The 26,220-nt window shown below is 30.4% G+C and overlaps 2 protein-coding genes across 7 annotated transcripts in view; one reads left to right on the top strand and one right to left on the bottom strand.

Moving 5' to 3' along the window:
- Positions 1-13,722: 13,722 nt before the first annotated feature.
- Positions 13,723-23,411, top strand: LOC122634998 (UNC93-like protein). Its single transcript, XM_043824636.1, has 7 exons — positions 13,723-13,978; positions 16,194-16,599; positions 17,364-17,650; positions 19,144-19,372; positions 19,755-19,914; positions 19,985-20,252; positions 20,526-23,411. Exons 2-7 carry the CDS (start codon positions 16,271-16,273, stop codon positions 20,783-20,785), a joined length of 1,533 nt encoding a protein of 510 aa, XP_043680571.1. The 5' UTR covers positions 13,723-13,978; positions 16,194-16,270; the 3' UTR covers positions 20,786-23,411.
- Positions 23,412-24,492: 1,081 nt separating this feature from the next.
- The window catches only part of LOC122634997 (POU domain, class 6, transcription factor 1), a 121,387-nt gene continuing 119,659 nt past the window's right edge, over positions 24,493-26,220 (bottom strand). For 4 of the 6 annotated variants that reach the window (XM_043824633.1, XM_043824631.1, XM_043824629.1 and 1 more), the window contains 2 exons: positions 25,877-26,028; positions 24,493-25,672 (listed from right to left, as the gene is read on the bottom strand). In XM_043824633.1, the coding sequence (XP_043680568.1) occupies positions 25,551-25,672; positions 25,877-26,028 (274 nt within the window). In that variant the 3' untranslated portion in view covers positions 24,493-25,550. The remainder of the gene's footprint in view (positions 25,673-25,876; positions 26,029-26,220) is intronic. The other 2 variants (XM_043824632.1, XM_043824630.1) reach the window with 1 other exon arrangement.

The following is a 26,220-nucleotide window of genomic DNA, read 5'->3' as shown; positions in this document are numbered from 1 at the left end:
TAAAATTGTCACTTTTTCTTTTCGGCAAGAATAAAAAAAAAAAATAAAAAAGAAAATGTGAAAGAAATAACAAAAGGACGAAAACGACACGAAGAGAATCGGAGAAATTCGAGTTCCTCGTTTCTTTTCCTTTTCTTTTCTTTTTTTTTCTTTTCTCCTCTTCTTTCTTTTTCCTCGCGTTCGGAAAAGTTTCGAAATAGATCGATGGCTATCGCCAAAAGGATTCGATTCTCGAGCGATTCGATCTCTCAGGAAACGGACTAGAAGTAAGGTCCAACCGAATGTAGATACGCGCGTATACTGAAGTTACTCGTGGGTGCGAGGGCGCCGGCTTCAACCCAGACGCAACCCCTCTTTCGTTCCAGCATCCAAAGCGCCACGCGCGATTTCTCTCTTCTTCTATCTCATTCATTCGTTCTACTTGTGTTTCTCTCTCTCTTTCTCTCTCTCTCTCTCTCTCTCTCTCTCTCTCTCGCTCTCTCTCTTTCGCTCTCTCTTTCGCTCTCTATTTTCTTTTTCTTTTCGTCGTTCTCTTTTTATTAGTGCCGTAAAAAAAGCAGTGAATTCATTTGGGATGCCACAGTTAAATACGGCTATGTTACTGATGGTTTAGAGTTAATATTCTTTATTTCTCTTATCCTTTGTATTTTTCTTTCTGTTCCCCTCTTCCCAGAAAGATATCGTAATCTTGCTTGCAGGATGTTTCTTGCCATTGTTGATTCTCTTGTCACATTCTCTTATAATTGCGTATACACTTTATCAACTGTCAAGTGCATTAAAAACGTGCTGATATTTTTTATCTTTATTTGAAATATTAGTTTGTACGCGTTAGTAACATGTACATCTTTTTAGAAGAAACGAGAAAAAAGAAAAAAGAACTTACCTGTTTTTAGAAATATTCTTTTGATGATATCAATCGTTACGATCTGATATCTGAATGATATTTATGTTATTGTTCAAAGAAAAATGATAATTTATTATTAAATAGAATCCATTGTGGTCTATAAATTTACTATTCTTAGTCTAAAAGTAGTAGTAAATTTTTTTTATTAAAGTTTTATAGATTAAATATAATTATAAAAACGAAGAAATTTTAATTAATTAATTACGTTGGTAGGTTTAGTTCGTTTTATGATAAAGAACGAATCTACATAGATACATATTAGTTTCAGAATGTAGTACTAATTAGCAACGTAAAAAACGTACGTATCAAGCGTAGGTTTAATAATTTCTCTAGTGACTTGGCGTATGATAAAGGCATCAATGCATTAGATTTGACTACAGAATTTCTGTTTCAAAGCATCTCTATTTTGACACTGAGCTAATGAGTTACCAGAGTTGTTACAAAAATAAAATGTAAGATATGTGAACACGCTAGAGTGAAAATGTACATTTTATGAAATTTGTCAGACAAAATTAGTTAAACGCAAAGTGAAACTCCATTTAATGAATATTAAAGACGAACTTTTGAAGTAATAAAAACTCGCAGCTCTATTTGCGTTTTTATTTAACATTCTATATAAAATTGCGATCTCTATATATAATTTATGCGTATAATTAATAATTTTTTTCTTAACATAAAGTGAAAACAATTGAATTTTAAATATTGTATTTTCTCGTTGACTCTGATTTTACACTCGATATCAAACATTTAATTCTTACGTTTATTAGGATAAACATTAACTCTTTATCATGTAAATATATATTAACAATTTGAAATGTACTTCAGGAAATCTCTACGGAATTTTATTCGTTTTATCCCATTATCCATGCGTATTTTATTCGAAATAAAACTATTAAATACCGAAACGATCGAAAAATGTCGTATAAAATTCTAAGTAATAAAATTCACGAGCATTTAAAGACAGATTCAATGTTTTATAGTAACGAAAAAATTGAGTATCTTCCTTTATCGATAATCTTACAAAATAATAATTTGAAAGAGCCGTGCAGAAATAATAATCAATGTTATTGCAATAAATATGTTTGATATTTACACGTTCGGCTATTGAATGTCAAAAGGTTAAATTGTAAATTTAGGAAGCAAACAAAGCTTATATTGGTATTATATGACTATTTGGTAATACGTAGGGCGGAAACATCTAGCAATAAAAAACAAAATAATTAAAACATTTTCAGATTATATATACCTTTTGTTTCTGTAGGCATATCAAAATTTAAATATGATAAAACTATCCACTCGTTTTATAAATCATTTGTATAATAGTATGAAAATTCGTTCTCTACATAAACTATGCGTTTACGATCGAAATGAAATATATTAAATAAATAACGAATAAAGAAAATACATAGGCGAAACTTTTAATTCGATAAAGTAAGATCAATCGTATCGCGCAATAAACATGTTTACATAGCAACAAAGAGTTCGTTCGTAAAATTAATTTTATAAATCTTGAAGAACTCATCGTTTTCATATCTTTTGATAACGATATAACTTTGTTAGGAATTTTCATTCGTCGGAAAAAATGTTGTAAAACAAAAAATATAAAATTGTGCTAAAAAAAATAAGGGAATACTTGGAGACAAAGTAAAAGTCGAACTTAAATTTATTCTTATCCAATTATTAAACGACGTAAGTTGTTTCGAAAGTAACTTAGGAAGAGGTAACGAGACTAAAGTAGAATAAAAGTAGAAATAGTAGACTCGTAAAAAGAACGATCGCGATGAAAATAATTACTGATCACGACTTAATTAAAGATTTTTCTTTGAACTGGAAATTTTTAAGTGAAATTCGAGATTTCTAGTAATCTATTCTTTTCTTTCAAGTACCCAAATAAAAAAAAAAAAAAAAAGAAAAATATGATCATTTTCTTCTTTTTCGGAAAAAGTATAATAATGAGAACGAGTATTCCTTTCTTCGAAAAATATGTCACGTCCAGCAATATGCGGTCGCTTTAGCCCCGTCAACAAGAGAATGTGCGGTAAAAGGCGTGAAAACTTAATTACGTTCAAAATTGTAAAGCTTCAAGCTGAAACTTTTACTCTCGCGTACCTCGTTACAGCTTTTATAAGTGGGTACAACTGAAGAAAAGGTCTCGCGAACAAGCGAGTCAAGCTCCATGTATTATATAATAAATAAGCTTTTCATGAATTCCGAGTTACTAAAGAATGGCGAATTGAAGTACTAATGTACGTGAACTACTGGCCTCTTTCCTTTTCTATTTCAATTGATCTTACTTAACTTATGATAATAATAGCTATATCTAATATACAAGTAGTATATTCATCCAACAAGTATGATATACAGGAATGATTAAAAAAAGAAATATTTTTGTACTCCTTTTCTTTCGAAATAATATATCAAATATATCTTTGCACATAACAATTGCTCATTATCATTGCATGTATAATGATTCTAAGTGTAAAATAAAATTTGTATGCTGACTATAATCTGTCGTCCAATGTTTGAGAAAATGCAAAAAAAGTCGTTAAGATATTATCTCTGAATTTACAAAGAACTTACAAATTTACGAGATAAAATTTTTCTTCGATTCGAAACCTCTACTGTCGGATCTATAGCACAATATCCATCGCGGCATACCATATATCCAGAACACAAACCACAGGATCACGGAACACGGATTACGGAACACGAAATCCAGTCGCAACTGAGATAAACCTAAGACAAAATCCAGACGTAACCTAGAACTACGGATTAAGGATTTCGTATTTTTGTAATAAAAAAATTTTGATTAAATATTGATTATTTTGTCAATGTTTTTCTATGCAATATTTTCAATCTCGTTGAAAAAATTACTTCTAAAATTAATTTTCTTCATACATTTGATGTTATTGTCAATGCGAGTGACATGCATTTGAGCTTTTTTCTTTTTTCTTTTCTTCTTTTTTTTTAATTAGACGTTCTTTCTAAATTGAATGCTTCTTCGTTATTATAAAATTGTCGTCTCTTTTACTTATTCTCTTTCTTTTTATTAATATTATTAATGGTAGAGTTAAGGAAAATATAGAAATATTGCTTGTGTAAATATGAAAAAATGTGATCTGTAAATATGGTTGTAGCAGCTTGTGTTAGCATCTACGGAACTGAGGTAGAAATGAAATGCACAGTATAGAGTTGAACTTGTCCGTGATATAATAAAGTTCCCGGTTTTCTCCTGAGGATCGTTAAAAATGATTAAAATATTCTGCTAGAAATATTTATGGTACTTTATGTTCCATGTTTTCATTTTTAAAAAATAAAAAAACAATTATTCTATGCTTCCTCTTTATTTCCGTGCATTAACAAAATTTATGTTATATTTCTTTCGAATTATGCTAAACATAATCGAAATTATTTCATCGATTCGTATCGTTTCAATTATATTACATTAAACGAATTCTTGCAAATATATTTTTTTATATTTATATTCCGTAAATTCATCACAAGCTTGTTATGCTTTCTCCACTATTTTCAGTTACCGATCCGTCACGCGTCGACCAATTAAGTTTCTTGATGTAGATTTATCTCTGAGCTTGGTATCCGAGTTTAGCCACGGGCATAAATATCAGTCGAATATAAAATGAAATGAATGAAAATTTAATTCTTTTCTTTATCGCGAAAAATGACGGAAACAAACGCGTTCGTTTGATTAAAAACTAACAACTGTGCCGACGGTAACTAACGTGTATTGTTATTTAAAAAAAAAAAAAAAGAAAAAAAGAACAAAGTTTCTTCGTATAAAAAAGAATTCAAGAGAGTTCGTAAAATATTGGAAAAAGAAAAAAGAAAATTTATTGATATGTCAGAAGAATAAAGTATGATATATGTAAAGAGTGTGAAGAAATGTAAAACTAGGTACTAGTTATCAATAGCCAGTCGCCAATTGCTAGTTGTAAATCACCAGTTATCAGTTAGCAATTATTTTGCTTTAACTTGCCTTCTATGGTTACCACTGCTGCGATGTGATTGCTAAATAGTAAAGAAAAACTGACTTGTCTAAACTAAATAATAGTAGATGTCAAAACTTTGTGCTCTCTTTTAAAGAGCATCAGAAACAATAAAGAAGCGTGAAAATTGTGGAACTCATTTCGACACCTTACCAAGGCTGTTTGGTTACGTTGAAACATTCCGCCAACTCTTATATTCGTTCTTTATCTGTTAGACACTTTGAACTTTCGAGTTATCTCACGAGAGAGAGAGAAAAGCCGTTCTTCTCTTCGCGTAATACTCTGAAATTATTTCGTCTTTTCTCTCTCTCTTTCTCTCTTTCTCTCTTTCTCTTTTTCTCTCTCTTTATCGTCTCACCTTCGTATACTGTGAGAAAATGAAGAAACGTCACCGAACGTGACTGAAAGATGAAATCTTCGCTTCGATACCTCGACTACTTTTAAAAGATTTTCTTTCCTTCTTTCTTTTTCTTTTCTCTCTCTCTCTCTCTCTCTCTCTCTCTCTCTCTTTTCTCCCTCCTCCCTCATTCTCTCTCCCTCTCTCTCTCTATTGCTTTATTTTTCATTCTCTCTTTCTGCCTCTTTGAAATTCATATGTCCATTGTAATTTATCACAACTCGCGTCCCACACAATACACGAATTTTTGGTTCTAGAGTCTGTGTCGCGTTTGATAAACGACGGAAATTTTTCATACGACAAAAAGAGGAGTCATGGAACCATTCCTACAAGATTTGCTCAGAGTTTCTTCAAGTATACTTTTTAAGATATGCCGGAGAAAAAGTTGAAACAGAGAGAGCAGTAGATTTTCAGATATCTGGATAGAAGCGAGAAAAATTTTATTGTCGATGCGAAAGTATCGGATCAGTTTACACTTTATCATTGTAATTTATTCAAAATCACATTGTCAGACTCTTTATTAGACGTCGTTATAAGCTTTATTTCCATCGTTTATATGACTCGATGAAATATCATTATTTTAACTCATTTAGATTAAACTTATATCGTTTCGGAATCGTTTGAATTAATTCCAATATTTATTAGATAAAAAATCAAAAACTCATTACAGATAAAATATTCAAATAATGTCAAAGGAATAATAATATAATGTATTTAATATCGATAAGTATTTATTTATACGGAATATTTAGTACATATTATATTGTTACATATTATTAACGTAAATATATTGATTTTAATACAATAAATAATCGATAGAAAATGTGTACATTAATGTAAACATATCAATATTAACGAAAGAAAAATTTTTATATAACATACGTAGTACTTTTATATTAACGTAATTTATTTTATCAATAACAGAGTAACGAATATCTTCAATGATACAAAAACTCACTTCCAAAGTAATATACATTTTGACTAATCAATACATATGACTCATTGTATACATGACTCATCTGTTAACATCGTTAAATTCTTAATATCCTACAATGTTTATGTTGTATATACAATATTACGTTGTATATTGATGGCCTTACATCAATGACCTTTTGTCTTGAAATCGAAGACCAACGAAAGTACGCAGTCGTCGAGTGGATTCTGGTGAGACAAGTTCGTAGATCGATTTGTTTCGAAAGTTCCCAACGTGAAACTTCCTCGGAAAAGTTTTCCTGATCCTTTGGGTGGACCTTGTCATCGATACTGCACTTTAAAAGCCCTGTGTTAAGTAACGAGCAAAAACTTCAACACAAAATTAGGTTAGCCCCATCGACGAGACTAATTGTAAGTTTATTTAATTACCAACGAAGTAATTAGCAGCTCGTTATCTCGACGTTTCATTCACTACTTTTCATTTAATATCTCCATTTCTCGTTTAATTGTTTAATTATTAAGTGATCATTATAGCTAATGGATATAAAGTATTTCTAATTGAAATTTAATACAAGTATGTATAATTTAAAATATCGAGGAGATATTTCTAGCAAATATTCTTATGTTACCGTTACATACATAAATTACTAATAAGATATAATAATATAAATAATTATAATAACTTAAATATCATAAATAACTTTAATAAGATAATTTAAGATACTTCATATCCATTTACGTATGTTTTAGTTACTTATATCACTTTTTTTTTTTATCCGATTATCGGTTCTATAAATTTCACGACTAAAGAACATATAATGCGAATATCCTCAAATAAAATATATTATCTTCGTTCTTTCTTCCTTTCTCTCTTTCATCGTTCTCATTTTCGAACAATAACGAAAATATTAAAGAAGCAATATTATTAAAACAAACCCATTGCTCGAACAAAGTTTATCTCGCGAGATAAGAGGAAAAGGAAGATGAGAGAAAATGAGAGCACCTTCCGTAATATTGCTCGATATCTTTTTACCCATACATTCTAGTTTTCTTTCATGTACATGCTCTCGCTCGACCGCTTTAATCTCCTCGTCACTTCCGTGTCAGCATTTGCTATCACCATCTACCTCAACGGAATTGCGTGACAACCGCTGCGGCAGAACATCTAAATAGTGTGACATCCTTGTGAATTCCTTAGACCCACCTGAGCCTTTAAAGCGAACTTTGTAATCATGTCTGTGACATATTTAAGTACCGTGTCCATAAACTTTCGATAAAAAAGATATCAACCCTATTAAAAATTTTTCTTTTTTATTTATATTTATCTTCATTTTTCTTTTTTTTTTTATGTGCCGTTTTTAGTTCATTTTAGTAGAATTAGTTTGAATAATAGATGTGATAAGAATTATTATTTTATATTTTAATAAACAACATAATATATCGCGTATTTTTTATTGAAAATGCGAATACGAGATATAGTGTAGTATAATATTGAATTGTTTAGTAAGTAATGTGTTGGAAAATATCTTGACAGATAACGTTGTTTATTTAAATAAATAATTAAAATTAAATCTTAATAGCAAAAATATCAAACAATGTGCGAAATCGATAGTTAAGTAATGATTGAATTAAAAGAGTGAAAAAATAATTCTTTCAATTAGGTTTATAAAGATTTATCGAAAGTAAAGAACGATAAGGAAACTGGATGTCGATCGAAGATCGTTCTGAGTTGGAAGATATGATATTGAACTGTCGACTAGTCCCTTAGTCCCTTAAAAGCACCTTCGTTTAACTCTTTAACTTCGTTGACACGTCTGAACGAGAAAAAAAAAACTAATACCGGGTTTCTTTATTATTTTAGAAATTTGTAATAGATTCGAATTTATATATTGCATTATCTTTCATAAATTAATTGAAATCATTTTCAATATCATTTCAATCACTTTTATCTTTTATTTCTTTATTTATTAGAAATCATCGATTATAATCATTTTTATTAAACTTTTAACATTACGTCTTTTCACAAGAATTCATTCGTTCATTTACGATTCGTTTTGACACATTTGACAAAGTGTCTGTTTTATAATCGTCATTCGATGTATAATAAAAATAGAAAGAAAACGTTAAAATTTAAAAGACCATTCGCATAGATTTCCTTTATTATCGAGTTTTAACGATTTTAATAGTAGAACTACTCTGTTCTGTAATATTTCTTAGATCGTCGCCAAAGAAGTAATAAATGCTGAAAGAAAGCGAAACGACGCGACGTGACGTTCATTTATCAAGACGTTTTATCTACCAGCTAATCGCATAGCTTAAGGGAGAAAAGAAAGGGTGGCGAGAGATGAGGAGAGGTGGGAAGTAAGAGTTAAATCCTTTCACGTTAAGTTATTCGAGACGAGTTGTGAGCTGTCTGCGTAGCATGTTGTTTCAAACTAGTAAAAGAAAAAAAAAAGAAAAGATAAAAGTGTTGCTAAAGAAAAATCGAGACACAAAAAATTTTCTTGGCAATACAGCTTTAAGCTCCGCCATTAATGACCTGTTCGCCCTGTTGCTCAGGAATAAGTATAGGTTACGCTTCCATAACTTTCATTCGCATAATTCATATATTTACAACGTACACGATTAAGAAATTTTTACTCGATAGTTATACCGAAGATTATGATCGGCGATAACGTATATAATAGAGAATAATGATTTAATAGGGAAAGCAAATGACTTGGAAAAGGAGTATAGTAATTAATTACATGTATACAAAAAACATATATAATCATAGACTATGATTTAATGGATAATTTGTAAACTTTATCTTTCTTCTGTATTAGGTCATTATTAATTTATTTTCTTAATCATAATTTTCTAACGTTATCGATATAAATCTGAATCGTTTCTTCTGTTTTAATACGTGGGTAATTCGAAACTTTTTCTTTTCTTTTTTTCTTTTCTTTTTCTTTAACGTATAAATTTCATTCCGAAAGTAAAAAACACACGTACACATTTTGAAGTAAAAAAAGAAAAAAGCCGCGAACTTTCCCGATGGTTCTAGTATTTTCAAATTGTCACAGCTTGTAACTTTCATCGAAAGAAAAAAGTAAAAAAAAAAGTGAATGAAAGGAAAGTACAATGATGTGCACTTAAAACGTTTTTAAAGTGTACCATTTAATGGAATTTGTCGATTTTCTCATCGGTAGAAAAAGAAAACCTATGCGAAAAATTTGAAATGGCTATCGAGATAGACAAAAAAATCCGAATTGAAACTTGTTTCATTCATTTTGCAGAAAGAACTTTTCTTTCACACGGTCTCAATATTGTAGTTTATCATTGATTTATTCTCTCTATGAAATTTCTATTGTTTATTCTTTGTTTATCCTATTGACTTTTTCCTTTTTTTCGTCCTTTTTATCTAACTTATTCCGTGTACTATCGATTTTTTCTTTTTGTTATCCGTTTCGTATCCCTTATCACATATAAAGGCAGCCAAGTGTGAAGTGTGTGTCTTCCATATCCCATTCGGCTTCGATCGTTTCTTATAGAACTTTGTGTTACTGAGAAAATTCTTACTTTCTTCTTATTGAATTTTTAACACGAAAGACATTTGGAAGCTTACATCGATAATGCGCTCTTTAGTTTATAAATTCTGAGGTATCTACCTTTGTATTATAGAATGGCAAATATATCCTATTTTGTTATTTCTTATAAAATATTTTTTTTTTTAATATTTTGTTAATTGAAATTATATACCATAACGTAAAATTGACCGTTTCTTTTAAATCGACGTTTCAGTTCTGTATAGAATTGATCATTTTCTACAAATAATCAAAGACATAAAAGTGGAACGGAAAGAAATGAGATAAGCAAGTTTTATTTACTTCATGGAACGTTTATTTGAGGCAATAATAGACATAGAAAGAGAAAAATCAACAGTTATCGAGAAAAAAACATTTATCGTTTCAAAAGATTATCCATAATTTTTCATCTATCATTTACTCTGTCTCTCTCTCTCTCTCTCTCTCTCTCTCTCTCTCTCTCTCTCTCTCTCTTTCTCCATCTTTCTCTATGTCTATTTTTGATGTTGGTTAAACGAACTAAGATAAACTCAGGCTTGTTGAATCTCGCAAATAATTTAAAACGATAATACCTAAGGCAAATTGTACAAGAAACTCGACAAAGAAAGTACAATAGTCTGTGATAAATGCTGGACATATGGCAATAAAGATCGTTGGCTAAGTCGCTTTATGGTGAGCTATTATTTTGCTCGTTATCAGTTTTATGTAAGTAAATGGCGTGGCTCTTTATTAATGACCTTAGTTTCGACGATGTTAAGGTACGTGACGATGAACGAGTGGATAAGCTCTTTTATAACTTATAATACATTGTTTCTTAGCCTTATATTTATTTAACCTCTATAATAAGAAAACATTTTATGTAATCGAAAGAAAATGATTTTTATGTGATTAAGAATCTTTTTACTTAAATGTATAAGCGTTTACGTTATATGTGTGTCGCAAAAAAAATTTAGACAACCCATAAATTTTGTACGTTCTTAAATAAAATAAGATAAAAAGACAAAATAGGAAGGAAGTGTATATCTTATTCAAAAAATTCTCTCGAAGAAAAATAGTTTCCAATCTAGCATGTAGCGAACTACATACTCTTGGTAAGGAAAGCATTTTCCAAATGCTGATTGCATCTAGAAACGTGAACCTCTTTATTCATACGTTCTTACTGTAAAGCTTACCGAAGCGCGGATTCGTGAACATGAAAGAAACGGAGAGAGAGAAAGAAAGAAAGAGAAATAAAAAAGAAAAAAGGCGAAAAGATGCATTCTGTGACTTCTTCGTTCCTCTTACCACGCTATTCCCTTTTCAACTTTATCTCTAGCAAGGAGAAATATTTTTCGGGAAAATATATTCATGCTAGAGAACGAGAACACGGAGAGAGCAACAAGTAAAGCTCCTTCTTCATCGTCGAATAGTTTTACGAATTCTTATGATTTTGCGATAAAACATTTTTTTTTTTTTTATAAAATAGATAAAATAATATACTAAGGTGTACAGTATCTTACAGTATAGCTGTATCATAGAATTATATATTTATCTTGTATATTTATAACACGTAATTATTTATTCGTATCTCAATTTTTTGTTTCTAAAGAAAAACTTATAATGAAACATTCAATAATTTCCAAACAAATTATTTTGATATTTAAATTGTCACGTGTATAATATAAAATTATGAATGGAATATAATTTGATATAATTGTCGTTTCTAACACAATTAAAAATAAAACGATATAATATCGTAACGGAATATGTAGAAAATTAGGTAAAAGCATGACGTGCAGTGAAATTGCGAGGAATACCAAATGGAAGAGCTGAAAGTTCCTTTTGCGAAATATTCAACGTCGAACTTGTATTTGTATATATGCGCAGATTCACGTGTATGTTAATTAGCTAGAGTACTTTCGTCTGTCAATAATGTGCGCGCAGAGGAATGAATTACTTTTTTTTATCTTTCTCCAAACAAACAAATAGGAAAGCGTGAAATTTAGGTCAAGTATAACTTTCTTTTTTCTTTTATTATTTATTACGATGGATAGTATCGAAAAAGAAAAAATACTATTTGTAAGAGTTTTCTTTTCCCTCAAGTTTTTTATGTAACTCTCGTACCTACATATTTATTAATTGCACACATATATATATTTATTTATTTTGTTATATTTGACGAATAGCGACAAACATTAATTTATTCGAATGAATATTCATTGAACTAAAGGAAAAAAAATTCTAAATACCTACTTTTAATCAAGCTAAATAATACATGCAATCTGTGAGAAATTTGAATAAATGATATAATTTCTTTATTTACGTTTCAGGAATTATCGAATTTCTAAATCGTAAATTATTATTTATGGAAAATAATAAAATATTATTTAGGTGTGATAATTTCGAAAATATTTATTTGTAAAAATTAAATCATAGAATATAATTCGATATATCCTAATGTTTCGATTTCTTGAAAAAAAAAAGAGAAGAAAATGAAATAACTATTCTCAAACGTTCTCGGAAAAATATTTAAATACATTTAAAGGAAAACACGTTACGGAAAGTTATGGAATTGAAATCATAGGCGATAACAAAACAGCGAAAGATTTATTACAAATACCGACAGTATTCCGTAAGTACCTCGATGTATGTGCACGAAGAGATAGGAATAGAGAAAAATAACAGTAGAAGAATAACAGGAAGAACAAGAAGAAAGGAAAAATCGTATGATTTATGCAAACCATTATAACAGTAACAGAATCGTATTTCCGAAATCGAAAGTATTCGCTATAAAGCTAATTTTTCATAACGTTTAAATGTTCTTGATCATCTCGGCTTTGAAAAATTCGATACATAAAAAAACGATCTTAAAATATAAAAAGACAACAATATTAGCTGTTATTTTTCTACAAATTTTATTGACATATCATAATCTATGATTAGAATTTTATAAAAATCTTGATACACTTTCTTGAAGCAAATTTTATTAGAATAAAGAAGAATTAATAGTTGTGAAGTATAAATAATAGCGGTCATTAAACATACTCATAATATTAAATTAAATTGGTGAAAGGGACGAAAGGGATATAATGGTTAATCTCGATTAACGTCTAATAAAAGTCGGATATTATAGAAACGATAGTAGATATCTTGACGCATACCATGAATATTAAAAATATTCTTTCCGTTTAAAACGAACACGCTACTTCATCGTGATCGTATAAATAAAAATGCAATGTCGCGTGACAATCAAGCAATCGTTTGATCTTGAATCACGAAGGTGTACATTCACTTTAATATTGCCAACAATTATCGAAACAGTGATAGGAATAAGAAAAATCTTTAATTGAAAGTTCTAATTTTTTAATAATAATAAACATGCAATATTCGAATAAATTAGCAATGAATTGTTGTATTTAATTAATAACTAAAATAAATTTGATAAATATCAAAGTTACCACGAGATCCTTACTTTATATTTTCATGAAAATATATATATATATATATATATATATATATATATATATATATATCATGCATTTGCGGATTTAAACATATTACAAATTAAGAAATAAAGTTGAACGCGTACATACGTGCGATTCTAATATTTGTAATCGTATATAAAATAAGATATTTAATTTTACACATTATATTCATTTCGATATTAATATAAACTTATTAATAGGATACAAACATTTTAATAAGATCGATTAATTAAACTCTGTTAGTTATAAATATTCTCTCTCTTCCCTTTCATAACAAACGTAATAGAAAAAAAGATTTCAATGTATGATTAAATGATCGACGACAATGAAGAGAGAAAAATAAAACAGTAGGGATAAGTCTAAGACTTACCGATCAAGTATTATCATCGTCGATAGGTAAACTACTATGGTTAGTAATATCGTTAAAGGTGAGGACGGATGCTGGTGGGGACAATAACGTTTGCCTCGATCATTGCCTTTCGCGTTCTCGATCGCATCAGTCTCATTTTCAATCGTGTCCTGTGTGTGACCAAACCAGTATGAAACGTGTATCACTAAAAGAACGAAAGGCATAACAATATAGGATTTAATAAACGGAGTGTAAGAGATATCGAAGGAGAAATAAAATGAAGAAATCGGATGATCAAATTTTTACTATAGATCTTTTATGATCTAAAGTTGAGTGTTAAGATTAAAATTTTTCATCGCTCGTAAGTATATTATTTATATATTATTATTATTATTATTATTATTATTATTATTATTATTTCTTTTTATTTACTTTTATTCCTTTTTGTAAAGTATAAATAATACTTTTTAATACATTTTTATTGGTTATGCCATATGTGGAATAGGATTTCATGAAATTGCCTAATACGTTTAGAATTAGAATAATTGTGCAATTAGTTGTGTAAGAATCGATGAGTTCGGTAATACTAAGATACACAGGTGTTATATGTAAAAGAAGATTTATCGTCTACGAAGAAATGTGACAATGCACGTAGAACAAGCGATATCTTCTTTAATAGGAAGCATGAATTCCACTTTTACAAATTAGTAGTCAGAAACGGTATGGAATCGTAGAAGAGACGACATTTTCCTCTTTCCTAATATCTGGTTATGTTAATGCAAAAGCATTTTAATACAAGGACATTTGTACGCAAATCTAATCCTTATTATGGTTTGATGATTTTATTCCAAAATATATATCTAATAAATACACAAACTTTTGATATCGATCTTGGTACTATTTCATCTTTTCATCCATCAAAGTATTATATATAAATGTATACGTATTTCGTGAAACTGAAATTTTCGAGAAATATGTCTGCTTAATAAATATATATATCTATATGCGTACATATTAATGAAATTCGTTAATTGCGATTCGATGTTTCATTTAAAAGCTAATCTCGATCACGAATAAAATTACTTTCCATTATTACGTGTTACTCTACTTTCCGTAGAACTTGGTCACATTTATTTCATCAACTCCGCATGAAAATTTTTCAGTTTTTCCCTCTCTCTTTCTCTCTCTCTCTCTCTCTCTCTCTCTCTCTCTCTCTCTCTCTCTCTCTCTCCCTCTTTCCTTCTTTTTTTTACGTAATAATTTTTACATAAAGAATTTTTACGATAGCCTCAATCGATAAATTCAATATTATATATAAGAAATTAGATTAAAGAGCAATAATAAATTAGTATGTTTCTTCGAATAGAAAGGAGTCGTTGATATATTTAGTTTTACAACCCGAGTATTCTCACATGCTACTTCTCAAGGACAAAATAGTTAACGATAACGATCAGCAACAAGTTTTCAACGTTCGGTATAACTTGTTGCGATCTGATAGACTGATATGCAATAGATATAATCGCAAAACGACATTACGAAGAATATTTGTAAGTTGCTGAGCTAATTTTGAAATTAATTAAAGAAAAATATTGTTTTTGATTTCGATTCTCGTAATATAGATATCGTTGTATGAAACGAATTCGATAATTCTAAATGTTTTTAAATGATTTAATAGTACAACTCTTTAAATATTGATCATTACGTTATATGTTGTAAATTAATAAATTGTTAAGAAAATATCTCGAGATATACATACATATATATATATATATATATATATATATATATATATGTATGCAATTTGATAAAATTATTATTTCTAATATAAGATTATACACATATATGTATACATACCATTGATAAAATAGAAAGATGAAAAGAGAGATGAAATAGTACAGAATCTTAAAGCGGATAGATACATTATCGCTGAATTCAAACGATTTTGAAAAAATTGAAATTATTAATAATCATCGATAATAATTTTCGAGAAAGATTTTTCTAAGATTATTTTATTCGTATCTTCTCTTCTTTTTTTCATTATTATTATCATGAATAAAATAGCTATTGATCGATTCTTTTTCTTTTAAACATTTCTCTATCTTGTCTACAATGATGGGTGTTATAACTCACGGGAGATGTCGGACGCAAATAGGATAATGTCTCGCTATCGGATATAGCGAAGTATCAATTTCGACAACGTAAATGTATGGTGTATGTGTATGTGTGTATATATATACACAAATGTGTTTATGTATTTTATATATATATATATATATATATATATATATATATATATCATGCAAGTAGGGACGTTTCGCAACATATCTGCTTTTACCTCAGACTAAACTCTGAATTATTACCTAATCATGGCACACCACGTTTAGAAAGGAATGCCTTTGAATATACGTATAATTCGATATTTGTTCATTCATGTACTCGATTGCGGAAAATGTATTTGGCTTCTCGATAGTTTTCCGTCGATTTGTCAGTCACCAAACATAATGATTATTTGCTTACGTATCAAGGACATTAAAAGATGCAGAAAAATAAAATGATCATTTCTATTTGTATTTCAGGAAAACTATTCGATACTCGTTATGCGATATAACTAACGAGCTTAAAAACGAAATGAATTTCATAGGAAGATAAATATATGTATATATATATATATATACACATTGTAAAAATTGTATTATTTAATAATAATTTAATCATGACCATGGAAAAGAACAATAGCAATAATGGACAATTCGTCAAAGTGCAAACCGAACGAACCAGTTTCAAGCCAGCAGAAAGATGGCGTATTATGAAGAATATATTATTAATAGGAACTGCATTTATGGTGAATTTCACTGCGTTTATGGGTGCCTCGAATCTTCAAAGTTCTATAAATGCCAGCGAATCTCTCGGCACATTCACACTTGCCGCGATCTATGGAAGTTTGATATTTAGTAACATATTTCTTCCGGCTTTGGTAATAAGGTGAGAAAATAATAATAGAGTATTCTGTAATTCTGTCACATAGAAATTCATCCTTATCCTTTATTTCGTAAATTGAAGTTGGCTTTAAGCCATACCAATTGTATCTATTTCAAGAGAACTCCAAGTATCGATTATCTTTTTCTATTTGAAATGAAAGCTTTTGTTATTGCGAGAACGATTTTATGTGACCTCACAAGGATCGTAAGAAGGTTCGAAACGATCGGCTTTATTATCCGATGAGCTAAACGAAGGCTCGTCTATAAAATCTTCCATAACTTAGCCTATCATCCTCTTCTCCTTGACGAAACTAACAGCAGCATCAGCATCTGTGAGCCATCAACCGGTTACCTCGTTCAAGATAAAAGATATAATATTCGTTCGTCTTCTAGCTATTCCCTTTTTCCTCTTTCACAAACTTCTCTTCTATTTCCTTTCTTCCTTTCTTCCTTCCTTCCTTCCTTCCTTCCTTCCTTCCTTCCTTCCTTCCTTTCTTTCTTTGTCATTTTCCATCTCAATTATTTGAACGAACAATACCTTGACAATAAGATCCTTTACGACCACTTGAAGAATTTTTATACGTTCGAAGATCTTTTGGTAATAAGGGGATATCGAACTGTCGTCAAATATTTCTTTAAAACTTTTTAATTCATTGAGAGAATTTAGTTTTTTTACTTGTTACAATAAGTTTCTCTCCTGGAAATAGACTTTAATTTTGTCCTTTTCTACGTTTATCAGTGATAACAGTAGTATATTTATCCCACCAGTTGGCTCGGCTGCAAGTGGACAATGTCTCTGGCTATACTGACCTATGTACCATTCATAGCAGCACAATTTTATCCAAGATTTTACACCATGATCCCAGGTGGACTTATGGTTGGACTAGGTGGTGGACCACTTTGGTGTGCCAAGTGCACTTATCTCACGGTCGTGTCTGAAGCTTATGCCTCTGTATCTGATCTTGCTGCTGATGTTTTGGTCACTAGATTCTTTGGACTTTTTTTTATGTTTTATCAGATGGCACAAGTCTGGGGTAATCTTATCTCATCGGCAGGTAGATATATGTATATATGTATTTTATTACCACCTATAAATTCAAATGTCTTTATTATGTTCATAATATTTGTTGATAAATTTCATTGATAAATATTTATTAATTGCTTTAAGCTATTGCAATTATATTATATCTTCATTTCCTTCTTTGATAATTTTATTAATATTGCAATATGAATTACGAGATGAAATCTAAAAAAAAAAATTCATTTAATTAATTGCGTTGTCTTTTCATATTCAGGAAATTAATTTCATTAATTTGTTGAGATACACATCAATGAATTATTTTCTTCACTTTTCTTTCATATTCCTGTTCTTAATAATTCACCTTTTTATTAAATGTGTTTTTATCATAATAATCATTGTGGATATCGTGTAAAAAATTCATTACATCTTTTCAAAATACCTTTTTATTGAGCATGTATATTCAAAGGAGAAAGTCCCGTCTCATAGTTTCGATGAATAATTTAGGATCTTTTCTTCGAATAACCGATATAATTTTTAATATGCTGCATCCTTTTCTATTTATATTCATCGTTATGACAAAAAAGATTTCTTAATAAAATAAAATTGATCGTATTTTGATGGGATTTAAAAATTCTAAAATGAAAAAGGGAGTTAATATTACATAATATAAATATAAAAGATCATGAAAATTCAATCTTCTGTTCCATTGTTGTCGGTATCTGATATCTCTTTCTTTTTTATTATCTCCCTCTTTTTCTCTCCCTTCCTCTCTCTTTTATTAAATAACTTATTTTATAAAACTTGTCTCTTGTCTTTTATAAATATTTTCATAAAACATCTCATCAAGAATGTACAGCATACGAAATATATCGTGCATGTAACTTTTTGCTTTACGAAATAAACCCTTGTGTTACGTTGCATGATGTAGATACGTGAATACAAAGGCAACTCAAATAAAGTGGCTATCTCAGAATGTATTATAACTTCAGAATGAGTAATATAAACTTCGATGTGTTGCATCGCTGTTTCTCTTTTCTTTCTTTTTTTTCCATTTTCTTATTTAACTTTCCTTTCTTCTTCTTCTTCTTTTTCTACAATTCATTTGTTTCGTTCATTGCACGTAATTCCTGATTTTCTTTTTAAGAAGTAAACTCTTTCATTAGTAAAACACGTAATATGTAATATAAAGAGTACAAGTAATAGTACGTAATAGTTATTAGCAGTTATGTTAATGACTCGGTTGTGAGAGTAGCCTTGACGATTACCGGTGCATCTGAGGCAATACTATTTAATATCGCAATAATTAGCAATTATGAATCGCGTAAATCACCAATCTACTACGTTATTTACATTTCGTTTAAGTATACAATGTAAACACGTAACATGCGAGCATGTAATCAATCTTCCTCATGTATTTATCGAATAATTTAGAAAAAAAAGAGGACGCAATAGGATGAGTAAAATTTTATCATATTTTGTTTCATTTTCTTTTGTTTTCTTTTCTTTTCTTTCATTTCTCAATTACAGTTCTGTCCTTCGGAAACGATAAAGCAACGTCAACGAACGTAACATTGAACAGTAGTATCGTTGCCGAGATTTGCGGAGCCAATTTTTGTACCACATCTTCATCTACCAGCGACAATCCAAATCTAGAGCAACCACCGATAGAGAGGATCCACTTGATATCTGGCATTTATGTTGCCCTTATGATATTGGCCTCTCTGGTTATCGCGTTTGGGGTTGATTCGTTGTCTAGGTAATACAGACGAACGAGATTACTACGGAGTTATAGAGAAGTGCTTTTTTGTTCACACGTTTTATATGGAACGTGAGTGTGTATATATACATATATATACACATATATATACATAGTGTTTATATATACATATATATATGTATGTATGTATATACATACATTTTTTCGTCTATTCCCATTCGTTACTTTTTTTTCTTCTTTCTGCTCTCTCTCTCTCTCTCTCTCTCTCTCTCTCTTTATTTTTTTCTCTTTCTTTTCCTTTTTCTTTCTTCTTTCTTTATCTTCGACCTCCTTTCAAGATGTTATCGGATTATCCATATATCTATGTATGTTCTCTTTTGCCTTTTTCTCTTTCTCTTGCCTTTTGTTATTCTTTTTTTAGATATGACAGAGGTAGAAAGGGCTCGGTGACGGGATTAACAGGATTAAAGCTCTTGGCGGTTACGTTGGAACTGTTGAAAGAAAAGAGTCAGCTTTTAATCCTACCCATAATAATTTTCATTGGAGCCGAACAAGCTTTTCTCTTTGCCGATTATAACGCAGTGAGTTTTCAAGTATACTCCAATGTTTCTTTTACAGATTTCACTGTTTTACTAAGTCTTTCATTTTCAGTCCTTTGTCTCTTGCGCTTGGGGTATCAGTAATATTGGATACGTTATGATTTGTTTTGGTGTTGCCAATGCAATTGCAGCATTAGCTACAGGTTCTATCATAAAATTGACTGGCAGGATCCCTGTTATGATCTTTGCATTTTGCCTTCATATAGGAATTTTAATTTTTATGTTAAATTGGAAACCAACACCCGATCAAGGGGTAATATTCTTTCTAATTTCTGGATTATGGGGAATCTGTGACTCCATCTGGTTGGTGCAAGTTAATTGTAAGTTCTTCTTCAACTTTCTACATATCTTTCATCCTCTTATCAATCGTAGATAATTCGTGTTATTCACAACTGTTGGTCATTCGTAGTGGGATATTTAATTAAATAAAATTTAATTAAGCATAAAGAATAATTATTTCTCAAGATATATCTGTGCTCTTTTATGCAGATATCAAAATACAGATATAATTGATATATCAAGGAATGAAAAAACAAAACATCTACCTTGTCGACAGATGATATAAAAAGTTTTAATATTATTTATATTTTCAGCTTTAAGTGGTTTACTCTTTCCTGGAAGGGAGGAAGCAGCTTATTCTAACTTTCGCTTATGGGAATCCACTGGATCTGTGATAACGTACATATACAGTCCTTATTTATGTACGTACATGAAGATTTATATCTTGATGGCTATTCTTTGTATCGGCATGATAGGTTACGCTATTATCGAATGGGTAGGTAAAACCAAACCAGTTGTTATAAATGAGAAACCAGATTTCGAACTGGTCGCTGATAACGAAGTAATGCGATGATAAGCGTTGAAACAAATAGTCACGAAGGTAATCATAAATCTTTTGCGTGCAGGAAATGATAAAAAAAATTAAAATAAAAAAAAAATATATATATTTACGTATAAATATATTAATGTATATTCTCATATGATAGAAAGATAATTTAAAAATAATCATAATGGATTTGTTAGCTTAGGTAACAAAGAGACACAATCTTATGTAATTTGTACCACAATATATGTTTTTTATTTTATTCTTGTGGACACCTACTAGATTTTACACAGGTATTCGCTTAACGGCTAAGATTTTTTTTCTGGTTTCCTTTTAAATACGTAGTTTTTAATGTTACATCGTGTGTCCGTGTTTTCTGTACGTGTAATGTGTGTCCGTGTGTGTATGTTTTCTTTTTTTTTTTTCTTTTTTTTTTCGTCTAAATTGCTAACATTCAAGCTAAAGCTACGGCTTGCTTAATTTAATTGTATACTTCTTGTGTGCTTAATCATCGACTGTGTGTTTTACTGTGCATCGAGGGTCAACGGACTATGCCGTGTCTCGCGAATACGACGTCGTCGAACGAGAATTGAAATAAAACAAATCTCTCGTCGCGTCCGCTGATAAAGAAAAGCGTACGATCCCGCGTTAGGAAAAATTCTGGTATTTTTTCTTTTTTTTTTTGTTCATCTTCTTCCTCCTCCTCTTTTTCTTCTTCTTTCTCTTCCTCTTCCTCTATATCTTTCTTTTCTACACCCCCTTCTCATTCCGTCTATTTTCCTGTTACCATGTCACTTCGGATCTCGTGACATTTTGTTCCCATTACTGTAAATTTCAATTGATCTTTGCATGGCGTGCCTTTTACTTATTCCGTAATTATTTCTCTCTCTCTCTCTCTCTCTCTCTCTCTCTCTTTCTCTTTCTATCTCTAAGTTTCTGTCTTTCCTGTTCTTTGCCTTCGTTTCTTCTTTTTCTTCTTCTTCTTCTTCTTCGTCTTCTTCGTCTTCCTTCACTTCTCCTCATCTCCCTTAACGAATCCTCGTAATTGCTGATTGTATCGCGTAATAACTAGCTTAGCCTGTTTCTCGTATATACATATCAAGTGTGGTTTTTTTATTCGCAGTACAGTTATATGTGTGTGTGTTGTTTTTTTTTTTTTTCATTATTTTATAAAACGTAATAGGAACTTTGGTTTCTCTGGGCGATGTTTCAGGAACAGTTTCCTCTTTGATAGGATTACGGTGATGCCGCGCCGTTTGCGAGTTTTGGACGAAAAGAAAGATTTACAATCGCGATCAGCTTCGTTATATTCTACGTTTTTCTTTATTCTGACTTTCCATATTATTCGGAATTCATCTGCTTGCAAGATATTTTCACTTTTTGTTTATCTTTTTCTTTTCTTTTTTTTTTTTCTTTTTTTTTCTTTTATCGGCTAAACCAAATGCCTTACTTCGAACAATGCGTAATGTAGAAAAATTTTGTGTTAGCATAAAGAGCGAGGAAAATTTCGTGTTACGTTTTTTTTTTTCTATATATATATATATATATTTTTTTTCAATACCTTTTTCTCTCGTTTTTTCTACTCGGAAACTGCTATAAAACATTCGCCCGTGGATCTATGATTTTTTTTTCTTTTTTTCCTTAGGAATATGACACTCACGGATACAATTTCACATGATTTTTTTTTTTCTTTTTTCTTTGCTTAATACTCGCGTTTTTATATTTCCGCAATAATCTATTGAATATCGATTTCACGAAGAAAATACACATGATTCCTAATTCGTTATACCCTTCCTCTCGGACGTGCGTCCTTCCGAATTACCACCTTCCTTCCTCCCACAAGCCCGATACTACACCACACGCAGCTTCCCTAACAGATTAATTAATAATCCTCCTTCGTTCCTCTCTCTCTCTCTCTCTCTCTCTCTCTCTCTCTCTCCCGCTTTCTCTTTTTCTCTCTTTCTCACCCTCTTTATTCGCGTAACAAAATTTAATAACCGGAATATCTCTGTACAAACGTTTCTTTTCATTTTTTTTTCATTTATCAAAAAGGACAACATACGATTTTCCCCTACCCCAGTTTTTCCCCTCCCCCCACTTAGAATCGATCAAAATTTTGAATTTTGAATTTTTTTATAACTCTCACCCCCCATCCCCCCTAGACCCACCCTTATCCACGTATACCACACTTTTCATTATCTCACTTCTCTTCTCCTTCTACTTTATGATACAACTCTTTAGGAACAGATTACTTTGCTCTTCGGCACTCTTAATAATACAAGATCTTAATAATAATCTCCCTATTTTTTTTTTCTGCTGTCTCAACACATTGCTGGACAAATCTCAGCATCCTCTTTCGTCTTCTATCTTCTTGTTGCTTTGCTTACGTTAGTCGTTTTTAGAAGTATACTTTAACCATATCAATTTAACTTCGTACGAATTCAGCTATTTTATAGCCTACGATATTATTAAAAGTTTATTCCTTAAATATTACAACGCTTATATATAATCAATAATCTTAATATATGTACACGGGGCTAAACCACTTGAAATCGCGCACCTAACTAATATTATTTATTTTTTTCATCGATTCTCAATGTTATTCATGTAATAGATGAATAATTATTGGTAGTAAATAGTCCATTATTATAACGAAGGTATCTCACGTTTCCTTACCTTTTATTTTTTTATTTCTCTCTTTCTCTCCCTCTCTCTCCCTCTCTGCCCCTCCTCACCCCCTCTCTCCTATCTACCTATATATCTATCTATCTTTATCCTTCTTTTTTCATCGAGAGGAAAAAAGGATACGATGTACATTACAATATATGTACGATCTTATTCCTTAAATCTTTCAAATCTTACTCCGCTCTCGTATTATTAGAAGAAATAATGATTAGTTTATTATGGCTTTTCCCTATTAATTATCACGTTTAATGCGAGAAATCGTCAAGTTTGTCATCGATCAGTTTTAAAGCTTTCGATCTCGTTCTCTTCTATTTATTATTTATTAAAATCCGATAAAAATAATGATATTGAAATTATCGAGAGTGTCTGAGATTAAAAACGATATCTCGAAGGAAGCTGCATCGATATTATATTTATATATATGTATATGTAATTTGAGCGTGTGCTTGTAGTAATTTTAATCTATGACGATTATTACATACAAACGGTGTTTCGTGAGCTTCGTTCGAGTTAGGGGTAAGTACACGAAGAATGAAATGTATAAAAGATATTGAAGATTGTTAAAAACAGAAAGGGAAAAAAAAATCGTGTCCAGTTTCTAAACCACAAGGATAAAAGTAGAAAGGAAAGAGAAAAGAAATAAAAAATTTGTGCCTTGAGAAACGAGATCGCATTTGAATTATTATCTTGATATCTTGATCTCAAACGATTGCGGACTAGTTTTGCACAAATCTTCGAACTATTGTCACTTTTTTGAGAAGCGAGGTGTGACATAATTCTGGTCTCTGCTTTTTTCTTTCGTTTCTCTTTTTTTTTTTATGCGTCTTTTAATACTTTCAACGTCGTGTTATTGCATTATTTATTCGCTATATACATGTATATATATATATATATATATATATATATATATGGCTCTTCGTATAGTACAATGGAGACGTCGAAATATTTACTTTTCTTCTTTCTCTATATTAATAAATGATTGGTTAATCACTGTGATTGACTCTTCTTCCGTGGTTTCTCATCAGGATTGAATATTTTAAATAGCTATGAAACGTCGTTTCGTCAAGTTAGCCAAGCAACAAGAATTGTCACAATCATTAGTCTTCTTTTTTTTTGGAATTTTTTAAAATATTCAATCGAATCGATCGCAATGATTCTAAATCCCAAAAATTAACTTCTGACATAATGTTCTCTCTCTTCTTTTTTTTCTTTTTTTTTTTTTTATTTACAATGTATTCGAAACATATAAAAGTCATGTTCGGTTTTATCCATGGGAAATGCTAATTCTAAGGTCTTTTGGGAGTCGATTTCGATGAGAACTAGGAAGATAATTTTCGTTCAATTGGTAACACGATTCAATCTTCGCAGAATATTACCAACTGTTGGTAATTTTCATTTAAGTTACGTGTCGTTGTTAATCAAGATCTCTTAACAATCTTTTCCTTTTCTTTTTTTTTTTTTTTAGACGAAGAGAAAGAAGGAAAAGTCGATCCTTCGGTTTTTCGAAAACAAAAAAGAAAAGAAAGAAACAAAAAAAATACTCTTCACTTAATTTTCCTTTCACTTTTGAAGGTTTCCGCGAGCAGGACTATAAAAGCTAATTTACAGATTAGATCTTTCGTATACTCTCTGCGATCACATTGCCCTTAAGGACTTAGTCTCTTTTCTTTTTTTCTTTTTCGCTGCGTTTTTCGTTCAGTTTCGATCGTCGAGCTCGATCGACTCGATGCTGCGATTTTTCGTTCTTCCTCGTGGAAAAGATGGACTGAGACCGGAAGATCGATGAATACAGTCTTCAGAGTGTCGAGTTAGATCACTCATCGATCGTTAACACGATCGAGCGAAACTGGACAATTATAAAAGTACTTCGTTTTCTTTTCGAGAGTAAAAATCGCGAAAGGATCGTTAATTCGATCAACAAATCTTGATTTTAAAAAGGACAATTCATTTTTTTAATCCTTCTGCGATTTTTTTTCTGATAAAAGGACCCTCGAAATTTAAACTCAGTTCGTTCTCGGAGACATCGAATCTTACTCGAAGCGATTCTTTTCTCCTCTTCTCCTTCTTCTTCGCTGATTTTTTCCATAGACGATCATCGATCAACGTCACTTTACTCGATTCCCTTCATCATTCTCGCTGTATTCTTTAGAGATTGTCTCTTGTTGCAAAACCAAATTCTAATCACTTCTCTGTCGTATCCTAAACGATGTGCTAACGTTGTAATTTCAGTACCTGAGATAAAACAAAAAAAAAAGATATATATATATAAAGATTTTATTTCATTTATATTTCAATATAATAAAATTAATTATTTCTTAATCTTTTATTTATAGAGATAATGTTACTTTTGTAAAATTGAGAAATTATTGCAAAATTAAAATTCGTATTCGTAGAAGACTTACTCATTAATTTATTGTTTATTTAATTAATTCTTACCATTGGGATGAGTATTTCTGTCGAAATGAGCGTTGAGCAATTCCAAAGCTTGAGGTGTGAAGGACGTCCGTCTCTTCCTCTTTTTAGTTGGTTCGACTCCGATGAAGTCCGTGAGATGATTCACTCCGCTCTTGTACCTGCAATCACGCGCACTGCTCTCGCTCAAATTCTGTAAAATCGTCTTCTCCTTTCATATCTAACGCGATAAATCGCCCTAACGAGTTTACAATATGTAGCATTAATTTTCAAATCATTCAGATTATTCATTAAAAAATTTTGCTTTTCTAACATTTAAACATTAATAAATCGATTCAAAATTTTAAAACATTCTAAAGATTTTTTGT

Source organism: Vespula pensylvanica, chromosome 16 (assembly GCF_014466175.1).
Source record: "Vespula pensylvanica isolate Volc-1 chromosome 16, ASM1446617v1, whole genome shotgun sequence".
Lineage (NCBI taxonomy): Eukaryota > Metazoa > Arthropoda > Insecta > Hymenoptera > Vespidae > Vespula > Vespula pensylvanica.
This window is presented reverse-complemented; position numbering and strand designations above follow the sequence as displayed.

What these genes read in the sequence shown, in the direction of transcription:
- LOC122634998 (XM_043824636.1), top strand. Translation starts at nt 16,271, where the DNA reads ATGTATATATATATATATATACACATTGTAAAAATTGTATTATTTAAT. An exon ending in CTTCCGGCTTTGGTAATAAG is followed by an intron (nt 16,600 to 17,363) that starts GTGAGAAAATAA and finishes TTATCCCACCAG; the next exon opens with TTGGCTCGGCTGCAAGTGGA. An exon ending in CTGGTTGGTGCAAGTTAATT is followed by an intron (nt 20,253 to 20,525) that starts GTAAGTTCTTCT and finishes TTATATTTTCAG; the next exon opens with CTTTAAGTGGTTTACTCTTT.